Genomic DNA, 20,938 nt, shown 5'->3' on the forward strand with positions numbered 1-20,938 from the left:
AGAGTCAACCCAATCCCTATCAAAATCCCCCCTGCCTTTTCTGCAGAAATTAATGAGCTGATCCTAAAATTCCTATGGAAATTCAAGGGACCCAGAATAGCCAAACAGTCTTGCAAAGGACAAAGCCAAAAGACTCACACTTCCTAATTCCAAAACCTACTACAAAACTACAGCAATTAAGACCGTGTGGTACCGGCGTAAGGAGAGACACAGAGATCAACAGACAGCGCTGAGAGTCCAGAAACAGACCCTCACGTTTACGGTCAGTTAATGTTCCAATGGGTGCCAAGACCTTTGAATGGGGGAAGCAAGCTCTTCTCAACAAACGGTGCTGGGACAACTGGGATCCACGTGCAGCAGAACGAAGGCGGACTCTGTCCAACTCTGTACATAAAAATTAATTCAAAATGGATCAAACACCTAAATACGGGCACCTGGGAGGTTCAGGAGGTTCAGTGGGTAGAGCATATAACTCTTGATGGCAGGGTTGTGGGTTCAAGCGCCACGTTGGGTACAGAGATTACTAAAAAGTAAAATAAACTTTAAAAAAAAAAAAAAAAAAACCACCTAAATGTAAGCACTAGAACTGCAACACTCAGAAGAAAACATAGGAGTAAATCTTCATGGCCTGGGTCAGGCAATGTCTTCTTAGAGAGGACACCAAAAGCACAGGTAGCAGAAGAAAAAAATCCACTGGTATTCATCAAAATTAAAAACTTTTGGACTTCAAAGCACAGCACCAGCAAAGTGAAAAGATAACCCAGAGAATGGAAAAGAGTATTTGCAAATTACATACTTCGTAAAGGATATGTGTATATATACGGAGCTAGAGAGGGAAGAGCGTGTTCCTAGAACTCAATTCTAAGAGACAAGTAAGTAAAAGACAGAGTCTGAACTGACATTTTCCCAAAGACATACAAATGGCCAATAAGCACATGAAAAGATGCTCAACATCATTAGTCATTAGCAAAATGCAAACCAAAACACGAAATGCCACTTCAAACTCACTGGAATGGATATAATCAAAAGACAAACAACAAGTGTTGGCAAGGACGGAAAGAACTGGAATCGCAGCACGCTGCCGGTGGGAACGGGAGGCCGCACGGCCCCTCTGGGAAACGGCTGCAGATGCTGAACACAAGCTCATCGAATGACTGAGCAATCCCACACCCAGATACACACCCACGAGGACAGAAAGCGCATATCATCACCAGAAATCGCACATGAATACTCATCGCAACATAATAGCCAGAAAGTGGAAATAACTCAAACCATTAGAGGTCAAGATCCTTATTTTCATCCATGTGCTTGGCATGCTTCAAACAACCATAGCTGAAGAACTTGATAATTTCTAAAACAATCAAAATAAAGATATCATTCTCTTAAACATGATTTTTCCCCCTGCTTACAAGACAGGTGGTGTGTAAACACAGATGATTTGTCTGCGTATTAGAAATCCAAAAAGGAAAGAATTAGCATTTGGATCTCTGTTATGCAATGATTCCTTGAAGTGCTTTACAGGTCACCGAATCGACTTCCATTCTCTTCGTAAGGTCTCCTGCCCACTTAGCGGACTGGGAAAGTGAGTTCAGGGGTGACTCAGTCACGGTCACACAGCGAGCTCATCCGCAGACACACATCTAGTTTCCGCTCTGCCACTCTGTATGCCCACACAGGAGTTCAGCAGGGCAGGCCACTCACTCCGCCGACCCAGGCCAGTGGGCATCCGGGACACGACCCAGCCCCGCAGCTTCGGCAGCCCGTCTCCATTCCTTCCTCCCTTCTCGGGGGACCGGCCATAGCGCACCGGTGCACAGATGATTGAAGAAAGCATTTAAAAACAAGCACTTTTTAAAAAACCAACATGGTAGGGGCACCTGGGTGGCTCAGTGGGTTAAGCCACTGCCTTCGGCTCAGGTCATGATCTCAGGGTCCTGGGATCGAGTCCCACATCGGGCTCTCTGCTCGGCGGGGAGCCTGCTTCTCTCTCTCTCTCTCTCTCTCTGCCAGCCTCTCTACCTACCTGTAATCTCTCTCTGTCAAATAAATAAATAAAATCTTTAAAAAAAAAAACAAACAAACAAACAAAAAAAAAAAAACCAACATGGTGCCTAAATAGAAGCCAAATATTTCATCTCTTTATATGACGACCTGATTCAATGCCAAAAGAAAAACACGCCGCGTTGAGATGATTTGTTGCACCTTCCTGGGAAGTTTTCAAGTATACAGATAATTTTTTATCAGTTGACCTTGAAATGTAAAACATTTCATATGAGATGAGATTCTACTCTATGGGGACCAGCTATAAGACCTCTTTTCTCGATCTAAAAACATTCTTCTGAAGCCAAGAGTCTCTGCGTCCCCAGGTCGCCCTCCAGGCTCTCCCCTCACCCAGCATTCAACACGTCACACACTCTCTTCTGGCCTGGGCCGCTCCTCCCTCTTGGAGAGCTTCCTTCCCATTCCTCTCTCCCTCCTCTAGGCACGCAAAGCCTTCCCGGTTCTTCGGGGCACTGACCAGATCTGGGCTTCTTCCCTACTATCCCGACCCTCTTTAAGGAACCCAGGTGTTTCATGTCCTTACATACAGGGTAGGGGAGGAGTATGTATCCCACCAATGGATGCTACAGTTCACCCCCGAGAGAGTCCTTCTGTCAGTAACACCCGTACACAGGTGGCTTAGCTCCAGTGCTGTCTCCACGCTCTGCTTCCGTGCCTGCAACCACAAAATGAGGGAGAGGTCAAGTCAGCTAAGGCACCTTCCACCTCCAGCAGTCTGCAGCTGGGAGCAAGGGGTTCCGGGACAGAGCCTGAGAAGAGCAGCGGGACAGGACAAGATGCTGCTGCACAGACTCGCCTTCTGAGAACACCCGGGAACTGCTAGGACTGTTTTCCAAAAACCGTAAATGAATATTCAACTAGGTAAGTAAACATAGTTTTATCCAAATATGGAAAACAGGTGGTGGAAAACTTTAGAGACTGCCCTTAATAGAGTACTATATGATGCCCTTTGAGAATCAATTAGAAAAGCCGAAATCTGTTACTTTCAAAGTCTAGACATACTTTGTAGAAAGACAGTTTACCTCCAGACCTCTAGAACTAAAACTCCTTGGGAAAAACAGAAATGGTCAAAGAAGCTAAATCAAATCATTCCAGTACAATCACAGCGTCTGCAGATCTGGAAGGACAGTTGTTAAGAAGAGCAACTTTCTTCTAGGAACTCCATTTGCACACCTCTAAATGGAGGCGTTAAGAAAATGAAATACTGGGACGCCTGGGTGGCTCAGTTGGTTGGGCAGCTGCCTTCGGCTCAGGTCATGATCCCAGCGTCCTGGGATCGAGTCCCACATCGGGCTCCTTGCTCCGCAGGGAGCCTGCTTCTCCCTCTGCCTCTGCCTTCCACTCTGTCTGCCTGTGCTTGCTCTCACTCTCTCTCTGACAAATAAATAAATAAAATCTTAAAAAAAAAAAAAAAAAAAAAAAAAAAGAAAATGAAATACTGCCACAGGAGTCCGGGTCCCTCGCGCATCCCCTAACGCTGCAGGCCGCAGTACCTGGTTTCTCTCGCGGCTCAGCGGCTGTCTGCATCGCATGATCCTGTCTTAGAGGTTAGTCTGTGTACCTTCCACAGCACCTTACAAAGATCATATATTCAACGGACTCTGTAGGCTTGAAGAGTGGGAACACTCACAGAGCAACAGACAGCTGTCTCCAGGAGAGCGATTTCTCAGACGCACTCTCTCCACGACAGCCCCTTCTCCCCACAGAGCTCCTTCCCCTAACTGTGGCTGGCAGCAAAGACAAGCAAATGAAAGGAAGGAATCCAACCTTAGGGAGTGGTTGTTCAATTACACATTTAAACTGTAGGGAACCGTAGGGAAACAGTCCTGAACAGATGCTGCCAGTAAGCTTCCAGATTAATTTTTCTAATTTCCTTTCACACATGTACACCTGTGCTTCTACTGAAAGAGCCGGCAGTGGGAAAAGGGAACTTATTTTTTACAGTTCGGTCAGATTCTGCTCCTAGAGAGGGCAGAGAATCAGACACAAGACACACTTATTTCTCTAGCCAACAGGACTGGAAAAGTACCCACATGAGAAGTAAACCCCCGAAGTTACATTTAAAAATTATCCCACTAACAGGTTTTTAGAACTTCTCTACAAACTGCACACACACACTCAGAAAGGTCCCTTCCAGCTTTATGAATAAGCTGGTTGGTGGCGGGGCGCCTGGGTGGGTCAGTGGGTGAAGTGTCAGCACTCGGCTTCCGATCAGGTCATGATCTCAGCGTCCTGGGACAGGGTCCTGGGACCGAGCCCCGCATCGGGCTCTCTGCTCAGCGGGGAGCCTGCTTCCTCCTCTCTCTCTGCCTACTTGTGATCTCTGCCTGCCAAATGAATAAATACAATCTTTTTCAAAAAGATTCTTTCTCTTCTTCTCTCTCTGCCTCTCTCCACACCACCTCAAAAGAAAAAAAAAAAAAAAAAATGATGCATGACACGTTATCTCACTCTGGAGAGGTCAATTATTTCAAAAGATTGTCTTAGCTGGAATTCTTATGAAAATATAGCACAAAACAAAGGGAGAGTTTAGGTCATCTCATTAACCCTCTGGTTACAAGCATTTTTGACAAATTTCAAACTACCAGTCCAATACTTGGTCATAAGGAAGCCTAAATAAAATATTATTTGAAACAAGTGAAACAAATAGGAAGACTAACAAGTCCTATCTCTTACCCTGCGTGTGACTGTGATGGTTATTTTGTGAGAGGGCACACAGCTGGGGTAGGTGATCATATCCTTAGATACAGCGCCTTTCGGCCCTCCAACTCTATCTTTTCCTCTGACCATGAGTCACTTCTTCTCTAGGAGAAGACCATCTCCCGAAACAGATACACATCTTTTCACCCAAAAGCAGCAGATGGAAGGAGCACTGACCACATTAGGCCTAGCTACATAGGGCACGAGCTCAAGTGGTCCGCACGCCTGTCTGAACACGACCAGCAAGCGCAAGGCCAGCCCAAACCGGCGCCCTTACGGACACGATGCAGCCTGTCTACTCCGTGCCATCTAAAATGAAAGGAGTAAAATACAGGAAGATCTATTTTCCACAAAGTTCAACCCCATACTTGAAAAGGCAAGTGCCCCGAACCCAGCCTGTTTGGAATGCACTCTGACCTCCACTCGTCCATCATCATTTCCTCATTAGGAACCACTTCCCCTATTGTGAACCATAAGCCCGGGCCAGCCGGAGCTGCCCCAGTGGCCGGCCAGACGGACAGCCCGCTGAACCGCTCGGGCCTTACTCAGGCCCCCTCAGTCCCAGGATCACAGCCACCCAGGCACTTTCGGGTCAAGGGGCACCTCCACCTCTGCCACACACAACCACCGATTGCAAGCCAAGTGTGTCTAGTGTCCAGAGCAGAAAAAGAAGGCCTACTGCTGGCATTTCATCTGTGTTATCACCTTATGGAAAGAGCAGAACTGCCCCATTCAGTCTCTTTCAGAATTTATTTTTACCCCAGGGAACTGCATTGTATGTGGCTCTCCCTTGTTTGATGACGCAGTTTTGTTAACTTCATTTTGAACATGGCATCATCTTCTCGAGATAATCCACACTCTCCCTAAGAATCTTCACTTTCGCTCTTTTACATCTGAACACAAAAAATGCTGACGGCTTAATGTAGTATCAGTGTACAGCCGCGCCAAGGAAAGGTCAGAATCAACACCACAAAAAGTCTTTCAAGAGACCCCGAAGCCCTCTTCAAAAAAAAACAAGGCTCTGGACAGGACCTTGCTTCAACGCTTTTCAAAGGAAAGTCTCCATGCACCTCGGTCTTCTCGTCCAGCTTTCATTCCCCCGAGGAACGCCGATCACATTTTATCATCCTTTCCATCTACGGTCACCAAACTACGACTTTAGAGCGCCCTGGGCCGGGCTGCCGGACAGCCGCACGCCGCTGACCCAGGAGGGGGCCAAAGATCAGAACCAGAGGTGGAAAACCGGTGTGAAGTCCGGAACTATATATAGTTTACTTAAAAAAGTTAAATTTAAGAAAAGCCAACACGACAAAAACCTGTACACCTGACACTGACAGACTATTTCCACTTCTTCACCCTGTAACAGGCATGCAGTTTGCAAAGATGTTAAATTTAAAAAAAAAAAAAAAAAAAGCTTTACTTTCAGAAAAGGTACTTTTGATCTGCGTTATCAACAGCCAATTAATCAAAACAAAGGAAGAACAGTGCTTCTCCAAACGAAGGACCATGGAACTCGGCCAGTCGTGAAAACATTCCCAAGAGTGAGCAGGACTCGAAGTCCAGAGCCGTTCGGTCCGACAGATGGAAGTGACAGACGACTACCGTGCCCGGGGGGCTCACTGGGGCACGCGCCTGCCCTCCGTGCAGGTCAGGATCTCTGGGTCGTGGAACGGAGCCGCATCAGACTCTGATCTCAACGGGAAGTCTGTCTCAAGATGCTCTCTCCCTCTCCCTGCCCCTGCCCCTGCCGTCCTGCGGTGGCTCACTCTAGTAAGTCTTTAAAGAAATTAAAAGCCATTTAATAGCTTTCTAAGTGGTGATATAATATGCCTGATTTCAAACCTACAGTAAAGCGCGTCCTCCTTTCTTGAATTTAACATTCCTAACAGATGTGTATTGCTTAGCACTGTGGTGAGAGGGAAATACTCCGTAACAACTACACTCCTACACAGCTCCTGAAAATCAGACCTCGTAAGTCAACGCTAGGGACCCAACGACAGCCTATTACGTAAGACAACCTGAAAAACCTTCATGAAAATGACCAAGTTTTTCCTTAGTGGTTTCCACGTCAAGGAAGGTCTAACGTGAGCACCTGGGTGGCTCAGTCGAGGAATTGTCTGCCTTTGGCTCAGGTCATCACGGCAGGGTCCTGGGCTGGAGCCCATGTCCGGAGTCTGCTTCTCCCTCTCCCTCGGCCTCCGCCCCTCCCTCAGGCTCAGGCTCTCTCCCCTCACTCACACTCGGGCTCTCCCTCTCTCTCGAATACATCACTCCTACCAAAACAATGGTTCACAGAAACAAGGACGTACTCGCGGAAGGCGCACTGGTCCTCTATCCGCGGTCTGGACCCCACTCTCCGCCCGGAGCTCCCCTTCTCCCTCCTTCACCGCTCAAACACGCTCCCGGGGCTCCCTCGGAGCACGAAGCACCCGAGGAGCTGAGCGGGAGGAGGCCGGAGGAGCAGAGACCGGCGCAGAGACCGGCAGGACGGGAGGGAGAAGCTGGGGGCCTCCCCGGCAAGGTGCAGCCTCTCCGGAGACGCCGCTCCCCGGGACGGACTCCCCGCTTGCCGCGGAGACGCTCCCCCAGGCCTCTGCACGCCCTTCCTCGCCACGGGACACAGGTCATCCCAGCAGCCGGCAGGCCTCCCGCTCCCTTCGCCGCCATGGATGCTGCTGCTCCGCAGAGTGCAGGGAAGCGCTGGCTTGCCCTGCATGGCCGGAAGCAACTGGAAACGGAAGCAGGTCACTCTAAAGCCCGGGCACGGTCCGTACCCACTTCGACTTGTGCAGGCTCCTTCCCGTGGGATCTCATCTTAGAGCGAGCCGGTCGGTCGAAGCCGTCTTGTCTTCTCACATAAACCGTAACGCATCACCTAAGACTTCCACTTTGTCTCTTTAACGTACAGCTTAGTTTCAAAGTGTGAACAGTACCGTCCTGCTGGAATAATTATTCTCCAATTTTTTACAACTGTCTTATCTAAGACCCAAGTGAATAGTTTTCTTAGTGGTTTGTTTTTACTGAGACACTCCCAAGTTTTCAAATTAGTTTTCCTACGGATGTTTTTCTACTATTTTTATCAATTTCTATTAGTTAAATCCTGTAACTGCACTAAGGAGTCTAACTGCGCTGAACAAGTCTGGGAACGCACTTCACTGGCTTTTCTAAGCCGACAGTGTATCAGGCAGGCAGAGAAAGAGGGTGGCAGGGTGCAGGTGGCACCGGCGCGGCCAGCCTGGCCCACGGGTCACTAGGCGCCGCATCTGGGCTCACCGGCATGAGCTGTGCTTCCCTGGGCTCTGCGTTCATGGCTTCAGTGAACACCACAGATCGAACATCAGTGTAACTAAGCAAATATCTGCAGATCATTTTTTATTTTAAGATTTTATTTATTTATTTGACAGAGAGCACAAGTAGGCAGAGAGGCAGGCAGAGAGAGAGGGAGGAGCAGACTCCCCGCTGAGCAGAAAGCCCGATGCGGGGCTCGATCCCAGGACCCTGGGATCACGACCTGAGCCGAAGGCAGAGGCTTTAGCCTACTGAGCCACCCAGGTGCCCCTCCGCAGACCATTGTTTTGACCTACAGACTCCTCAAAATCAGCTGTTTAAAAAAAATCCATTCCTGGGGTACCTGGGGTGGTTCAATGGGTCGGGCCTCTGCCTTGGGCTTGGGTCATGATCTCAGGGTTATGGGGTCGAGCCTCACATCGGGCTCTCTGCACAGCAGGGAGCCTGCTTCCCCCCTCACCCCGCTTCTCTCTGCCTGCCTCTCTACCAGCCTGTGATCTCTGTCAAATAAATAAATAAAATCTTTAAAAAAAAAAAATGATCTGTAAAAAAAAAAAAAAGAAAAAAATCCATTCCCACCACCCTTCTCATTTAAGACAAATAAACAAAAACTGACAATCCCTCCGTCTCAAGGAAAGAAATCATCTACCCAGCTGCCCAATCCAGAAATCTACAAAACAGTCTGAACTTCCTCTCAAATAAGCCCGTATCTGTCTCCCGATCTCTATTACTGATAAAAACTACTCAGATAACCATCATCTCTGAACCAAATTACCACCCCAACTTCTTTTGCATCTCCAACCCCACACCAATTCTTTGTAGATGACTTTTCTGATGCAGGAGATGGTCTTCCACTCCGTCCTTTTCATCCCCAAAGGCCCGCACTTGGGACTGCCCATCTTCTCCACTGCCTGGGCTGCGAGACCTTCACACCCGGGGACGGTGTACGCCAAATGCACACGGTCTCTTCAGTGCTGGGAAGGCAGGAAAGTCTACCTTCTCGGTCACTGTATTTCTGACACAGAACCTAACAGAACAAAACCTCAGCAGATACGTGTTTGTTTAGTCACTGCATTTTTCATGCAATAAACACATGAGAAGAAATTCTTGGTATTTAAAATGATGATGCCCAGTAAAAGCCTCTGTTGCTACATACTATAAAAATGTGTTAATGTAGGAAAAGGCAGTGTTTTTAGGTTGGGGCAAAATTACTGTGGGTTCATTTTCATTTCATCTCAAATACTCTCGAGATGCTGTATGTGTGTGTGCATATGTGTGTACTTGGAATCTGAGCATGCAGAAGAGTTAACTACGGTGATGCTCACAATAAAAAAACCACATTTAACTAAAAAAATAACAACGAATCCTTGAACTTCCAAGTGGCAAACACACTAAAACTATGACTTGTACTGAAGGTGGAGGTCAAATATCTTTTTGAAAATGTGCTGAAAGCTGAGCCCTTCCCCAGGGAAAACAGACATATACCTGAATGTTAAACACAGACTAGGAAGTTCAAGGACCCCCTAGTCCACCTTACGGACAGCAAGCTGGACATCTGAGGAGGAGGTCAAGAGCAGCGACTCGAGGAGCACCCAGCACCCTGACTCCCACTAACCGGGCAGCGACACTGGGCACGCTCATCTGACCTGCCGTGGGCGTGTTGAGGGCAGGTACGGCACAGAGCACAATTAAACACCAATGCAGTCATAACTAATTACTAGGCAAAGGCCGGACACCAGGAGCCGCGAAGCACCACCCTGACTCACAAAGTAGCAGCCGGAGCCTGAGCACAGGGCTCAAAGGCCAGGTGTGACAACCTGAGCTTGCTTTCACACCTCCCAGCATGACCATGCTAAAAGGGAATACTGAAATGCAACAAATACCACCTAGCATGAAGTGTTCCTTATAAAACTGACACTACTCTTAAAAAAGAATTTAAGTTCCACAGCTAATGAGTTCAAAAATACATACCACTTTAGATAATCTTTCATTCTGATATACCAAAGGATATGTATCCCAGGCCTAATACCATCTCCATTTTAGAAATAACTGGATCACGACTCAGTCAGGATTGGAGTTCAACAGATGAACTTAACAACACCACAGATGTTCCAAGCAAACTATCAGAGTCCGCATCAGCTCCAATAATTCTGAGAGGCTGTTCAGCAAGGTAAATGAACTTCCCTCCGTCCTGGGATTTGGGGAGCCCCTGACCCCAATGACACTCACTATAAAAAGTACTATTAAAATGTTCTGGTTAAAACCAGCATTTCTGGGGCACCTGGGTGGCTCAGTGGGTTAAAGCCTCTGCCTTGGGCTCAGGTCATGATCCCAGGGTCCTGGGACAGAGCCCCACATTGGGCTCTCTGCTCAGCAGCGAGTCTGCTTCTCTTCCTCTCTCTCCGCCTGCCTCTCTGCCTGCTTGAGATCTCTGTCTGTCAAATAAATAAGTAAAATCTTTTAAAAAATTAATTAATTAATTTGATTAAATAAAACCAGCATTTCTGAAGCTCAGCTGGGCTGTGTGGCATAGGCCACGAATGTATCAGGCTACTGTACCTAATGCATACAAGAGCTGGGTCCTATTTTCAATGGACTTAGAAGAAAGAAACAAGATAGACCCCATTTTCTGGTCTTCATCATGACATGTAAAGCAAACTGTCTCCAGGCCTCCAGTTTTCCAAACAGCAAAACAGGTGTTCTGAAAAACGAAAACAAAAACAAGCAAGGATTTTGGGTCCTCTGAATTCCAAGCCAAACACATTGCTGAGGATGAGAACTGTGGCAATCTGCATTCATTTCTCACATTGTGTAGGCAAACTCCAGGCTGCTAAAATCTGAAGTCATTGCACACGGCAGGGAGCGGGCGAGAACAGCGGCAGGGAGCGGGCGAGAACAGCGGCGGAGGACGGTAAACCAGTAAACTCGGCCCGGAGAGGCGGTACCGCGTCACCCGGAGTGATCCTCTCTCAGGTGCGAGCTCCTCTTTACCGAAAGGGGGGGGAGCACGAACACAGGTGCGGACAGGACACTACCAAAGCCTGAACACGGAACCCTGCACCAGCAGCGGAGATACCAAGGTGCCGTTTAGGAAGGAAACCACCAAATTCTTGGGAATTTCTCAAACTAATTCTCAAAGACAATATGTAAACCGCAGTCTTAATATAGGACACAAACTGGAAGACCTATTAGCGCCTTCCAAAGGTAATTAAAGCCAGTAAGTTAAATTATCTAACGTAATAAACAATATCCTTACTTTTCTTTAAAATGTGTTTAAAAACACAGTTTAATAGCAGCTTTAAGATTCTGCTTTAAAAAAAATAATAAAATGCCAACTTAAAATTCTGTAGCATACATAAAGTGAACGCTTTTACCAGTTTCACTTTTTCTTTCAAAATCCCACTAGTAAGAAGCATCTTACGTGAGGTCTGTAATTAGAGCACAACGCAGGGCTGAGCTCAGAGTGGACAGCACAGGCACAGCACTCTGCCGCCTGCTAAATGGCTGCCTCTGCACTAACTTTACACTTCTGGGGCCTTCAGTTTGAGTCGTTAAAGCTCCAAAATCCTCGAACAGGAACTGCAGAGTTACACTATTTTTCTGACAGTTATTTCAGAAATAAGTTATCGAATCTCAGTTAATAAAATAAAGCAGACCAACACTCAGCCTCCGACAGCGACCGTCCCAAAGCGCTACCGCACGCACTCAGAGCACTGCAGGAACAGGGCAGAAGAACAGAAGCTCTCTCTCGTCCCCGTCTGGTAACTCCACAGTGACCGATGCTGCTGATGGAAACAACATTCTCCACGCAACTGGATTAAGGCTGATCAAATGTACTATGTCATTACTAAACACTCGGCCAGTACGATGCTTCCAAGTGTCCGACAAACTTACCACAGCAACGCGCGGCAACGTAAACCGGAAGTTAATGATCTAGCTTTAATTTCCCTGCTCATAAAACCGCCCAGTAATAGCATTTGTGGCCACATAATGACCCTCGGAAAACATCTGACCTATGGCTCTTTACCTTGAGCTATAATCTGGCATTTTCAAGAAAAACAGTGAGTTAACAGAGCACTTGTTAACCTGCACAGTGACAAGCACACTTTCCATATTTTGAACTTCAAAGGACAAGTGCCAAGACTGTCCATGCGCCTAACCGAACCTACTAAAACTCAGGGTCAGGAGGCCCTCAAGGAACTCTGTGCAGGAAGAGGCCGCACTCCGAGGGAAGCCTCACCAGGTCACAGACACTCCTGCAGATGTGTATGGCAGATGCATGTTGTTCTTGCTTTTTTAAAAAAAAATTTTATTCATTTACTTGACACAACGAGAGAGAGAGGGCAGGGGAGCAGCAGACAGGGGAGAGGGAGAAGCAGGCCCCGCTGAGCAGGGAGCCTGATGCAGGACTCAATCCTAGGATGATGGCCTGAGCTGAAGACAGGAGCTCCATCGACTGAACCCCCAAACGGCCTGCAAACGTATCTTCTTCTTCCCTCATTCCATTCACCCTTAGGGGTCAATTCTCCGGCACAGAGGCCTGAAAGGTAATGATTTCAGCAGAAGAAATGGAAACAGAACAACACACAGAAAGAAGTGTGTGGACCCGCCGTCATGCAGACCTTCGGTCTGCACTGCTGGTCCCACCCCCGTGTTTAAGAGGTGCAGAAGAAAATACTGCTGATTCACTAGTTACTCATTTGTACAATGGTCTGTACACAAGTGACCTGTTGAAGGGAAACCGGAAATAGCATTAGAGTCTGAAAACAAGCAGCAGTGGAGTTATGGATATTAATCAAAAAGAAACATGGAACTTCCAATAATCCCAAGGAAAGTTTCATCCAAAAAGGTTTTCACACCAAACTTCTGCACTCAATGACAACCAGCGTCCCACCAATTATTTGAATGTCTTTACCTCCTAAGGAGAAAATGGTTTTGCATTCTAAACGCCTAGATTGCTAAAAGGTAACTTTCCATAGGGACTTCAAGTCTACTTTCAAAAGTGCCTGCTATCCTATGACTCTGCAGAGCTGGGAAAAGCCAGGCAGCAAAGGATTACCGTACCGCACCTCCGTGGGCATACACTTCTGCATGGTGGGGCAGGAGTTACACAGATGGAAGATTTAAGAATAAAACAGACATAAAGTAATCAACAAAGAGAAATACTCAGAAAGCAGTCTTTAAAGAACAGGTTTTAAAGGACACGGTATTTTCAAAAAAAAAAAAAAAACTTAAAGGGCACGTTTCACATGTTCAGAGAGCTACAATCAACTTGTAAATTAAGGTGACTTGTAAATGTGTATCAAATCGATCACTGTTTTTGTTCTTATATTTTGAGCTTTGACAGTAAAACAAAGCTTTTTAAAATCTGAAAACAGGATGTTCTCATTTTTCAGCGATGTTTCTAAAAAAGGATCTGTCAATTAGCCCACCTTAAAAGCTGATGTAAGGTACTTTGCAACCGTTAAACACTAGTAAATTTAAGGCATATTTTTAAACCATCACTTTAAACATTCTGTGCAATAAAACTGGATGAGTTTCTAAGCGAGCTATTCTCCATTTAGGCCAGGGCTTGGCCTTTGCCCCCGTGACGCATGGAAGCATAAACTCCAGGGCCCTCCACCCCAGGGCCCCGTGCGGAACGCCCGCCCGTGTGTGCCCTCTCCTTCCTCTCGTGTCACTCTCCACAAAGCCAGCTAATCACCTCAAATGGCAATTCTGGTCACGTAATTCTCCTGCTGAAAACCCTCCAAGCGCTTTCCACTGTTCTTGGGATACAGAGAGAACTTCTCACCTACACAAAGACGTCTCACATTCTATACGATCCAGCGGCTACCTTGACCGCCCTCCTTCACTGAGCCTCACTCCAAGTACTCGCCCGCGTCCCTGCACGGGGATCGCTGACAGGCATCCTGTCCCGCAGGCGGACTCTGCCCCACCACACTCTTCCTTCCGGAGCCCCGTGGCCCCGCGAGGCCCACAAGGCCAGCACAACGTATGGCTCTCATATGAGGTTATCTGGTCATCCACCTGGCCCTGTGGCCCATGAGCTCCAAAAAGCAGGGCAATCCATCCCTTTTGTTCACCACTCTAGCCCCCAGATGTATTCCTGAATTATTTGGTGAATACTCTGTACCACTGAGAGGCCTGGGTTCCTGTCCACGAACAAAATAGAAACCCTCAAGCTTACAGAGTTAATTCAAGCCCCGGAAGACAGACCATACACGACCTATGGAAATGACATGGTACGTCATAATGTAGTAAGCGCTACAGAGAAAAACAAGGCAGGGACGGGAGGAGTGTGCGCTGCAGTAAGAGCGAGACCACTCGAGGGAGCGTGGTGCTGAGAGCCGTCAGTAAGTGTTGGGGATGGAAGCTTCAAGAATCCAAATGCCTGCCTGCTTTCCTTCAAATAAAACATCCCACTTTTCTAATCCCTTGTAGACCAGGAGCCTTAGTGAAAAGTTCCCGCATCGTTTGTCTTCGTACCGCTAGTGTCTCACTGATCAAAAACACCTGCTCAAGGAAGGCACAACCTCTTGCCTTTCGGTCCTACCAAATCCTGAAGCGAAGACTCTCTACAGGAAATGAAAAATGGAAAAATCCACTGAAGTTTAAAAATACATTCCCAGGGTGCCTGGGTGGCTCAGTCATTAAGTGTCTGCCTTTGGCTCAAGTCATGATCCCACGGTCCTGGGATCGAGCCCCGCATTAGGCTCTCTCTTCAGCGGGAAGCCTGCTTTTCCCTCTGCCACTTCCCCTCCTTGGGTTCCCTCTCTTGCTGTGTCTCTCTCTTGCCAAATAAATTTTTAAAATCTTGTAAGAAGTAAATAAATAAATTTAATTTTTGTGTATTGTAATTGATTTGTTCTAGGTTAATACAATCTGCTTTAACTTTAAAGCCAAGAAACATTTTTTATTAAAAGGGGGCAAGTTTTTAAAGACTGAGAAAGGGAACAATCTAGGTCACATGATTAAATGACTCCATCCAATTCACAGCATGCACTAGATACCACTATCAAATCACTAATATTTTGTCTATTTTGTATAACTGTGCACTACTGCAATCATTTCGAGTGAAGATTTTTATGTTTGTTTACAAAGGCGTGCAACTGTACAATCTGCCGATCATTTCCCTACAACCAAAATGAGAGATGTCTTCAGACACACCTTTTTCCAGCTGGTTGAGCAAAGTTTACTAAACATCTACAAATGGGTCTCCAACCTTCGATGGCTGGACTTACAATTTTTCAACTTCACAATGGTGCAAAAGCAATACACACTCAGTGGAAACCGGGCCTCAAACTCTGAATTTCAATCTTGCTCCCAGTGAGCCCCTAGATCAGAGGAGTGACAGCTGCGATACACTGACTACCGTCCTGCACCCATGCGACCATTCTGTCACTTTCAGTACAGTGTTCAGTGAATTCCAGGAGACAGATACTCAACACTTCATAAACAAATGGGCTTTGTGTTAGAAGATTCTGCCCTAAGTGCAGGCTAATGTAAGTGCTCTGAGCCCGTTTACAGCCAACAAGGCTAAGCTGTGATACTCTAGGTCAGGTGCATGAAATCCACTTTCAACTTAGTATTTTCAGCCTTCAGTAGGTCTACCAGGACATAACCTATCACAAGTCGAGAAGATCTGTATAGTGCACCTGGACCTAAGCTGCCCAAAGAGGTCACAAACAAAAGAGATCTCACCCAGAGGAGCTTACATTAATTCATTAGGGGCTGTGCCTGAGCTACTACAGAAACAGCAAAGCACTAAGCACAACCTTAGAAATTAAGGCAAGGATTCTGAAGGACTCCTGAAATACCCTTATAAAGATGGATTAAAGAGCGAAGTAAAAAAAAAAAAAGATTCCATCTCAACCAGAGAAACGGGGAGCACAGGCAACAGCACTTGCAACTCCACGCTTCCGAGGGAGAGGCAGTGGTCAGCTTAGGCCAAAGGAAGGCAGCCCAGCCAGCAAGGAGGAGGCAGAAAGGCCAAGGCCCTGGAGCAGGGCCCCTGGGCGTCTCTCATTTTGACAGGCGACAGTCACGGAGGAGTTTTTACAAGGGCTTAGCAATCAGGATATGCCTGTAAAGCAAGCTCTGGCCGCAGTTTGAGTAAAATGGTATGTTGCACATAAAAAAGGCACTTTATCACACAGATAAATACTATCCTAATTTTAAGTTTTTAAGCCCATACATATGCATTCCAATTAAATTCCATTAAGAACACTTTCAGTGAAAACTAAGTCTCATCTCAATGATTATTAAACTCCCTCTAAAAATTAAGTAGCACGCTTTCAAATGTGACTTAAATACGAAATGTCCTAGTGTTCTACAATGCACTCTGTGACCTAGGTCTCACTATCAGGGAAGCAGGAAGGACACTGAAGAAAAAAACCGAACCGCGAGAGAGGACATGAAAGTGTTGGCATCACTCAGCAGCAGCCCTTATTAACTAAGCTATGAGGGATTCACAAAAAAATGGTGAAAAGATAGTTTATGAAAGTATCAAAGGAGGGGCACCTGGGTGGCTCAGTGGGTTAAGCCTCTGCCTTCAGCTCAGGTCATGATCTCAGGTCCTGGGATCGAGTCCCGCATCGGGCTCTCTGCTCAGCGGGAAGTCTGCTTCTTCCTCTCTCTCTGCCTGCCTCTCTGCCTACTTGTGATCTCTCTCTCTGTGTCAAACAAATAATAAAATCTTAAAAAAAAAAGTATCAAAGGGAGGAAAAAAGTATCAAAGGGACAGAAGGAGTTCTGGGGTGAGGGAAGACAGGAACGGAAGAAGTATGAGCTGACTTAACACTTCTCTTAGCTGTTCCTGAGGTTAAAGACACGTGCAGGAAAAATAAAGTGTTGGAACACTGGGGAAAAAATCATTTCCACATTGGAGTTCTCTTCCTTCTAATAAAAGAACCTAAACTTTCCACTTTACAGTTCAAAATTCCTATAAAGAAATTCAATTTCCAACCCCGAGAACTGCAGGAGGAGCGGAGTCGCTCCAGGGACACCAACAAGTGCAACACCGAGCGGCACAGCCTGAACTGAACTGAACCCAAATCAGATCTGGTGAGCTGCGCGCTCAAAGGCAGGGCCTCGTTGACTGCAGACTCTAAAATGAGCTCTTACAGAAAAGAGAACTCTTCACAGGAATAAAATCTTACAGAACAGCATAAGCAAGAATGCCCAGCAAGTTTCTGTTTCTAACCATGCATTTTCCATAAAAACAAACCTCAGTGTTTGTTTTCTTCTGTCCATTAGAAAACTGTTGAGTCAATGGCCTTGTAGGACGAATTACAAGAATATACTGAGATTCTCTTGCCTTTACCTATCTGAAAAAATCCTTAAGTATGAGAGAAGTCTGCAGGACTACAAGCAGGGGTTCTGAAAGCATATTTAATACTCGTTCGTGCCTTTAACACGAAGACACTATGAATAGCATTCCAAGTATCCTTTATCTACACAGCTTTTAACAATCTCGAGGGACCATCATAAAGATAGCACACGTTAGGGGCGCCTGGGTGGCTCAGTGGGTTAAGCCTCTGCCCTCGGCTCAGGTCACGATCCCAGGGTCCTGGGATCCATCCCCCATTGGGCTCTCTGCTCAGCGGGGAGCCTGCTTCCTCCTCTCTCTCTGCCTGCTTGTGATCTCTCTGTCGAATAAATAAAATCTAAAAAAAAAAAAAAGGAAAAAAAAGATAGCATGTTACTAAAATTAGAAGGCCTAAATAATAATGCTACTTATCAGGACGGAAAGTGTGACCTGCAGCATTCCGGGCAAGTAACAGTGGAAGGAGTGGGCCGCACCCACTTCCCACTGGTAACAGGCCCTCAGGTCTCCCACTGGAAAACTTGTCAAACTGTTGCAGATCCACTCACAGTCTTGGGGCTCCTTGCAGGCGTTGCTTACCTATGACCGTTCACAACCTGCGGCTCCCGACTTGCACTGTGCGTTTCAGAACCGTGTGTTACCATCCCTGAAGACGGCTTCGCAAAAACAAGCCACGAGACTGTTTCCGCACAGTTTGAATATGTATTTGTCAAAACCTGTGCTTATTAGTGGAAGTCATATGAAGTTCCATAAATTCTCCAACTCCCAACTGTTTTTAAAGCACAGTCCCTGGGAGGCCTTGGGGGGCTCAGCGACCGGCTGGGGCGGGTCATGGTGCGGGGTCCTGGACGGAGCCCGCTCAGCCAGGAGCCTGCCTTCCCTCTCGCACGGCCTCTGCTTGTTTCTGCTCTTGCGGTCTCTGGCTGCCAAATACACAAACTCTTCAAAAACATAAAAACATCAAAGAAAGCACAAGCCCGGAGCCCTGCGTAAAGTCAAGCGCGGCCGTCCCCGCGCGGCCAGGGTCAGCCGCTCTTCCCGAAGCCCACTCACCGACTAGCTGGTCAGCCCCATTTTCTCTCCGGCTCCCACTGCAACCGGGCAGCCCCTTTCTCGACCTGCACACTTGAGCCTCGGATCCCGCTTCCCCTGCGCAAAGGCAGGCGACCGAGCGGCCAGCGAGCCCGGCAGGCGCCGTCCACCCGCCGGCACGGGCACGGCGGGCAGAACGGGGACAGCGGGGCGGCCCGCGGCGCCCGCAGGGGTCGGGGACAGCGCGGCCGTACAAGCAGGCGGGGACGGCACCACGGACCGGGGCACGGCGGCCCCGCGAGGCCGACCCCGGGCGAGACGACGAGGAAAGCGCGGCTCCGAGAGGACCGGTCCCTGCCGAGCAGGAAGACGCCTCGGTGCCGGCCAGCGAGCTCGGGCCCTGCTCCGGAGCGGGGCCAACCGCGCTTCTGGCCGCGGGCGAGCGTCGGACCGAGGCCAGCGGTCCCCGCCCGGCCGGCCCGAGGCCTCCGGCCCCGCAGCGCACCGCGGCGGACGGGCGCTCGCAGCCTGGCTCCCGCGACGGCGGCTCCTGCGCGGCCCGCGGGGAAGGCCGGGCGGCCGCCGCGGGTCGACCCGTGTCAGCGGCGGGGCTGCGGCCCGGACGGAGCGGCCGCGGCAAGTCGGGCGACCGCGCCCGCGAGGGCAGAGCCCGGGACGGGGACCTCGTCCTTCCCTCCCCCGCCGGCAAACGACCCGGGCCCGACTGCGGCGCGTCCCTCTCGCGGCGGAGCGCGGCGGCAGGAGAACCCGCAGCCCCGAGGGGACCCCCGGACGCCCCCGACGCTGGTCCGCAGGCCGGCGCCGGCCTCGCCGCCCGCAGGAAAGCCCTGCGGCCCGCCCGGCCGCCCGCGGCTCGGAACGTGCCCTGGCCGCAGGACGCACAGCCCGCGGCCGGACGCCCCGAAGCCCTGCCGGGGGCTCCCGCGCGGCGCGTCCAGAAGCGCGGCCGCCGGCGCCGGACGGAGCGCGAACCGCGCCGACGGGAAGTTCCCACAGACGGGCCGCGCCCGACGGCCGCCGCCGGGACGCCGCTGACCCGCCCGCACCCCGCGCCCCCGACCCCGCTCCTCCGGCGCCTCCGGAGCCCGCCTCGCCCGCAGCCGCCCGACAGGAGGACGCGGGCGGCCGGACACGCCCGGACCGCAGGAGCCGCACTTCCTGGTCCCCGTGACCCCGTCCCTCCCCGCCCGGACGGCCGCCGGGCCGGGCCCCCGCGCGCAGGGCAGGGCGAGGCCTCCGCAGTGCGGGCGGACGGCGGCGCGGCGCGGCCCCCGACCCCGGCCCCCGACCCAGACCCCGGCCCCCGACCCCGCCCGGTCCCCCCCGGCCCGCCCCGCGCCCCACCGCCGCCCCGCGCCCCGCCGCCCGGCCCTGCCCGCCGCCGCCCCGTCCGGCCCGCTCTCCGCGCGCCGCGTCCGCCGGGAAGATGGCGGCCCGTGACAGGCGGCGCGGCGCGGGCCCAGGCGGCGGCCGCAGCAGCGGGGAGCGCGGGCACCGAGGCCCGCCGCGCTCACCTGTCAGCAGCGCCGCCGCCGCCCGGCCGCCGACCGCCGCAGCCCCGGAGCCCGGCGACCGCGCCACACGCGGACGGGCCGAGAGGGAGGGGCGGGGAGGGCGCGGCCGGCCCGGACGAGCGGCGGGGGCGGCGCGGCGCGGGCGGGCGGCGGGCGGCGGCGGCTCCTTCCCGTTTCGGGCCCGAAAATGTCTCAACCTCGCGACTCCGGCGCCCCAACGCTCCTTCCCGTTCGCAGCAGAACACACAGCTCCCGCTTCCGGGGCTCGGCGGAAGTCCCGCCCTCCGCGCGCGCGCGCCCGCGCGCCCGCGCCCTCCGCGCCGCGGCCTGCCGACGGGCGCTCGGAGCCCGGGAGAGCCTCTCGTCAGGGCGGCGCGGCGTCCCGATTGGCTGCGCGCGCCGCCCGCCCCGCCCCTCCGCTTCCCGGCCCTTCCGTGCGCGCGCCCCTCCCGGCGGCGCTTGTGATTGGCGCGGGCGCGCACGCAACCCCGCCCCACCCCGCGCACGCCTCCCGGCCCCGCCCCGCCGCCCTCGCCGCCCCCGCTGCGACCCGAGCCGGCGACCCTGCGCGGCGTGGACCGGCCTCCGCGGTACCCGTCTGCCGGCGGCCGCCGCACCCGCTCCCCCGGCCGTAGGGACCGCACCCTCCGCGTCCTGGACCCCGGGACTGCGGCCCCCGCCCTCCTGGGGCAGCGGCAGACACCCCCCGACCCCCGCCCTCCCACCGGGACCGCGCCCCCCGCCCCCTTCCCGCGGGGCAGAGACCCACACACGCCACACCCCTGCCTCCACTCCCGGCACCGCGAGCCAACCCCGACGACCCCGGGGCCGCGCCCCCCACCTCCCCGCGGAATCAGCGTCAGGCCGGGGCCGCGGCACACCCCAGACCCCGCGCCCCTTTGATACGTTGTCACATCCAAGTGGCAAGAAAGCTCACAGGCTAAATAATGATATTTTAAATCATTTTAGATAAATAAAAATATTCTAAAAGGGG

At 50.9% G+C, this 20,938-nt stretch overlaps 1 protein-coding gene across 1 annotated transcript; it reads left to right on the forward strand.

The window, feature by feature from the left end:
• Positions 1–7,426: 7,426 nt before the first annotated feature.
• LOC131838244 (basic proline-rich protein-like) lies at positions 7,427–20,409 on the forward strand. The gene is made up of 2 exons (XM_059184053.1): positions 7,427–7,527; positions 18,537–20,409. The coding sequence occupies exons 1-2, from the start codon at positions 7,427–7,429 to the stop codon at positions 20,407–20,409; spliced, it is 1,974 nt and encodes a 657-aa protein (XP_059040036.1).
• The last annotated feature ends 529 nt before the right edge of the window (positions 20,410–20,938 follow it).

The sequence above is a fragment of the Mustela lutreola genome, chromosome 8 (assembly GCF_030435805.1).
Source record: "Mustela lutreola isolate mMusLut2 chromosome 8, mMusLut2.pri, whole genome shotgun sequence".
NCBI classification, from domain to species: Eukaryota; Metazoa; Chordata; class Mammalia; order Carnivora; family Mustelidae; genus Mustela; species Mustela lutreola.

Bases quoted from the DNA above. Each gene is read 5' to 3' on its own strand.
- LOC131838244 (XM_059184053.1), top strand. From the start codon at position 7,427: ATGGATGCTGCTGCTCCGCAGAGTGCAGGGAAGCGCTGGCTTGCCCTG. The intron at 7,528-18,536 runs GTCCGTACCCAC...CCCTGCGCAAAG, and splicing joins CACTCTAAAGCCCGGGCACG to GCAGGCGACCGAGCGGCCAG.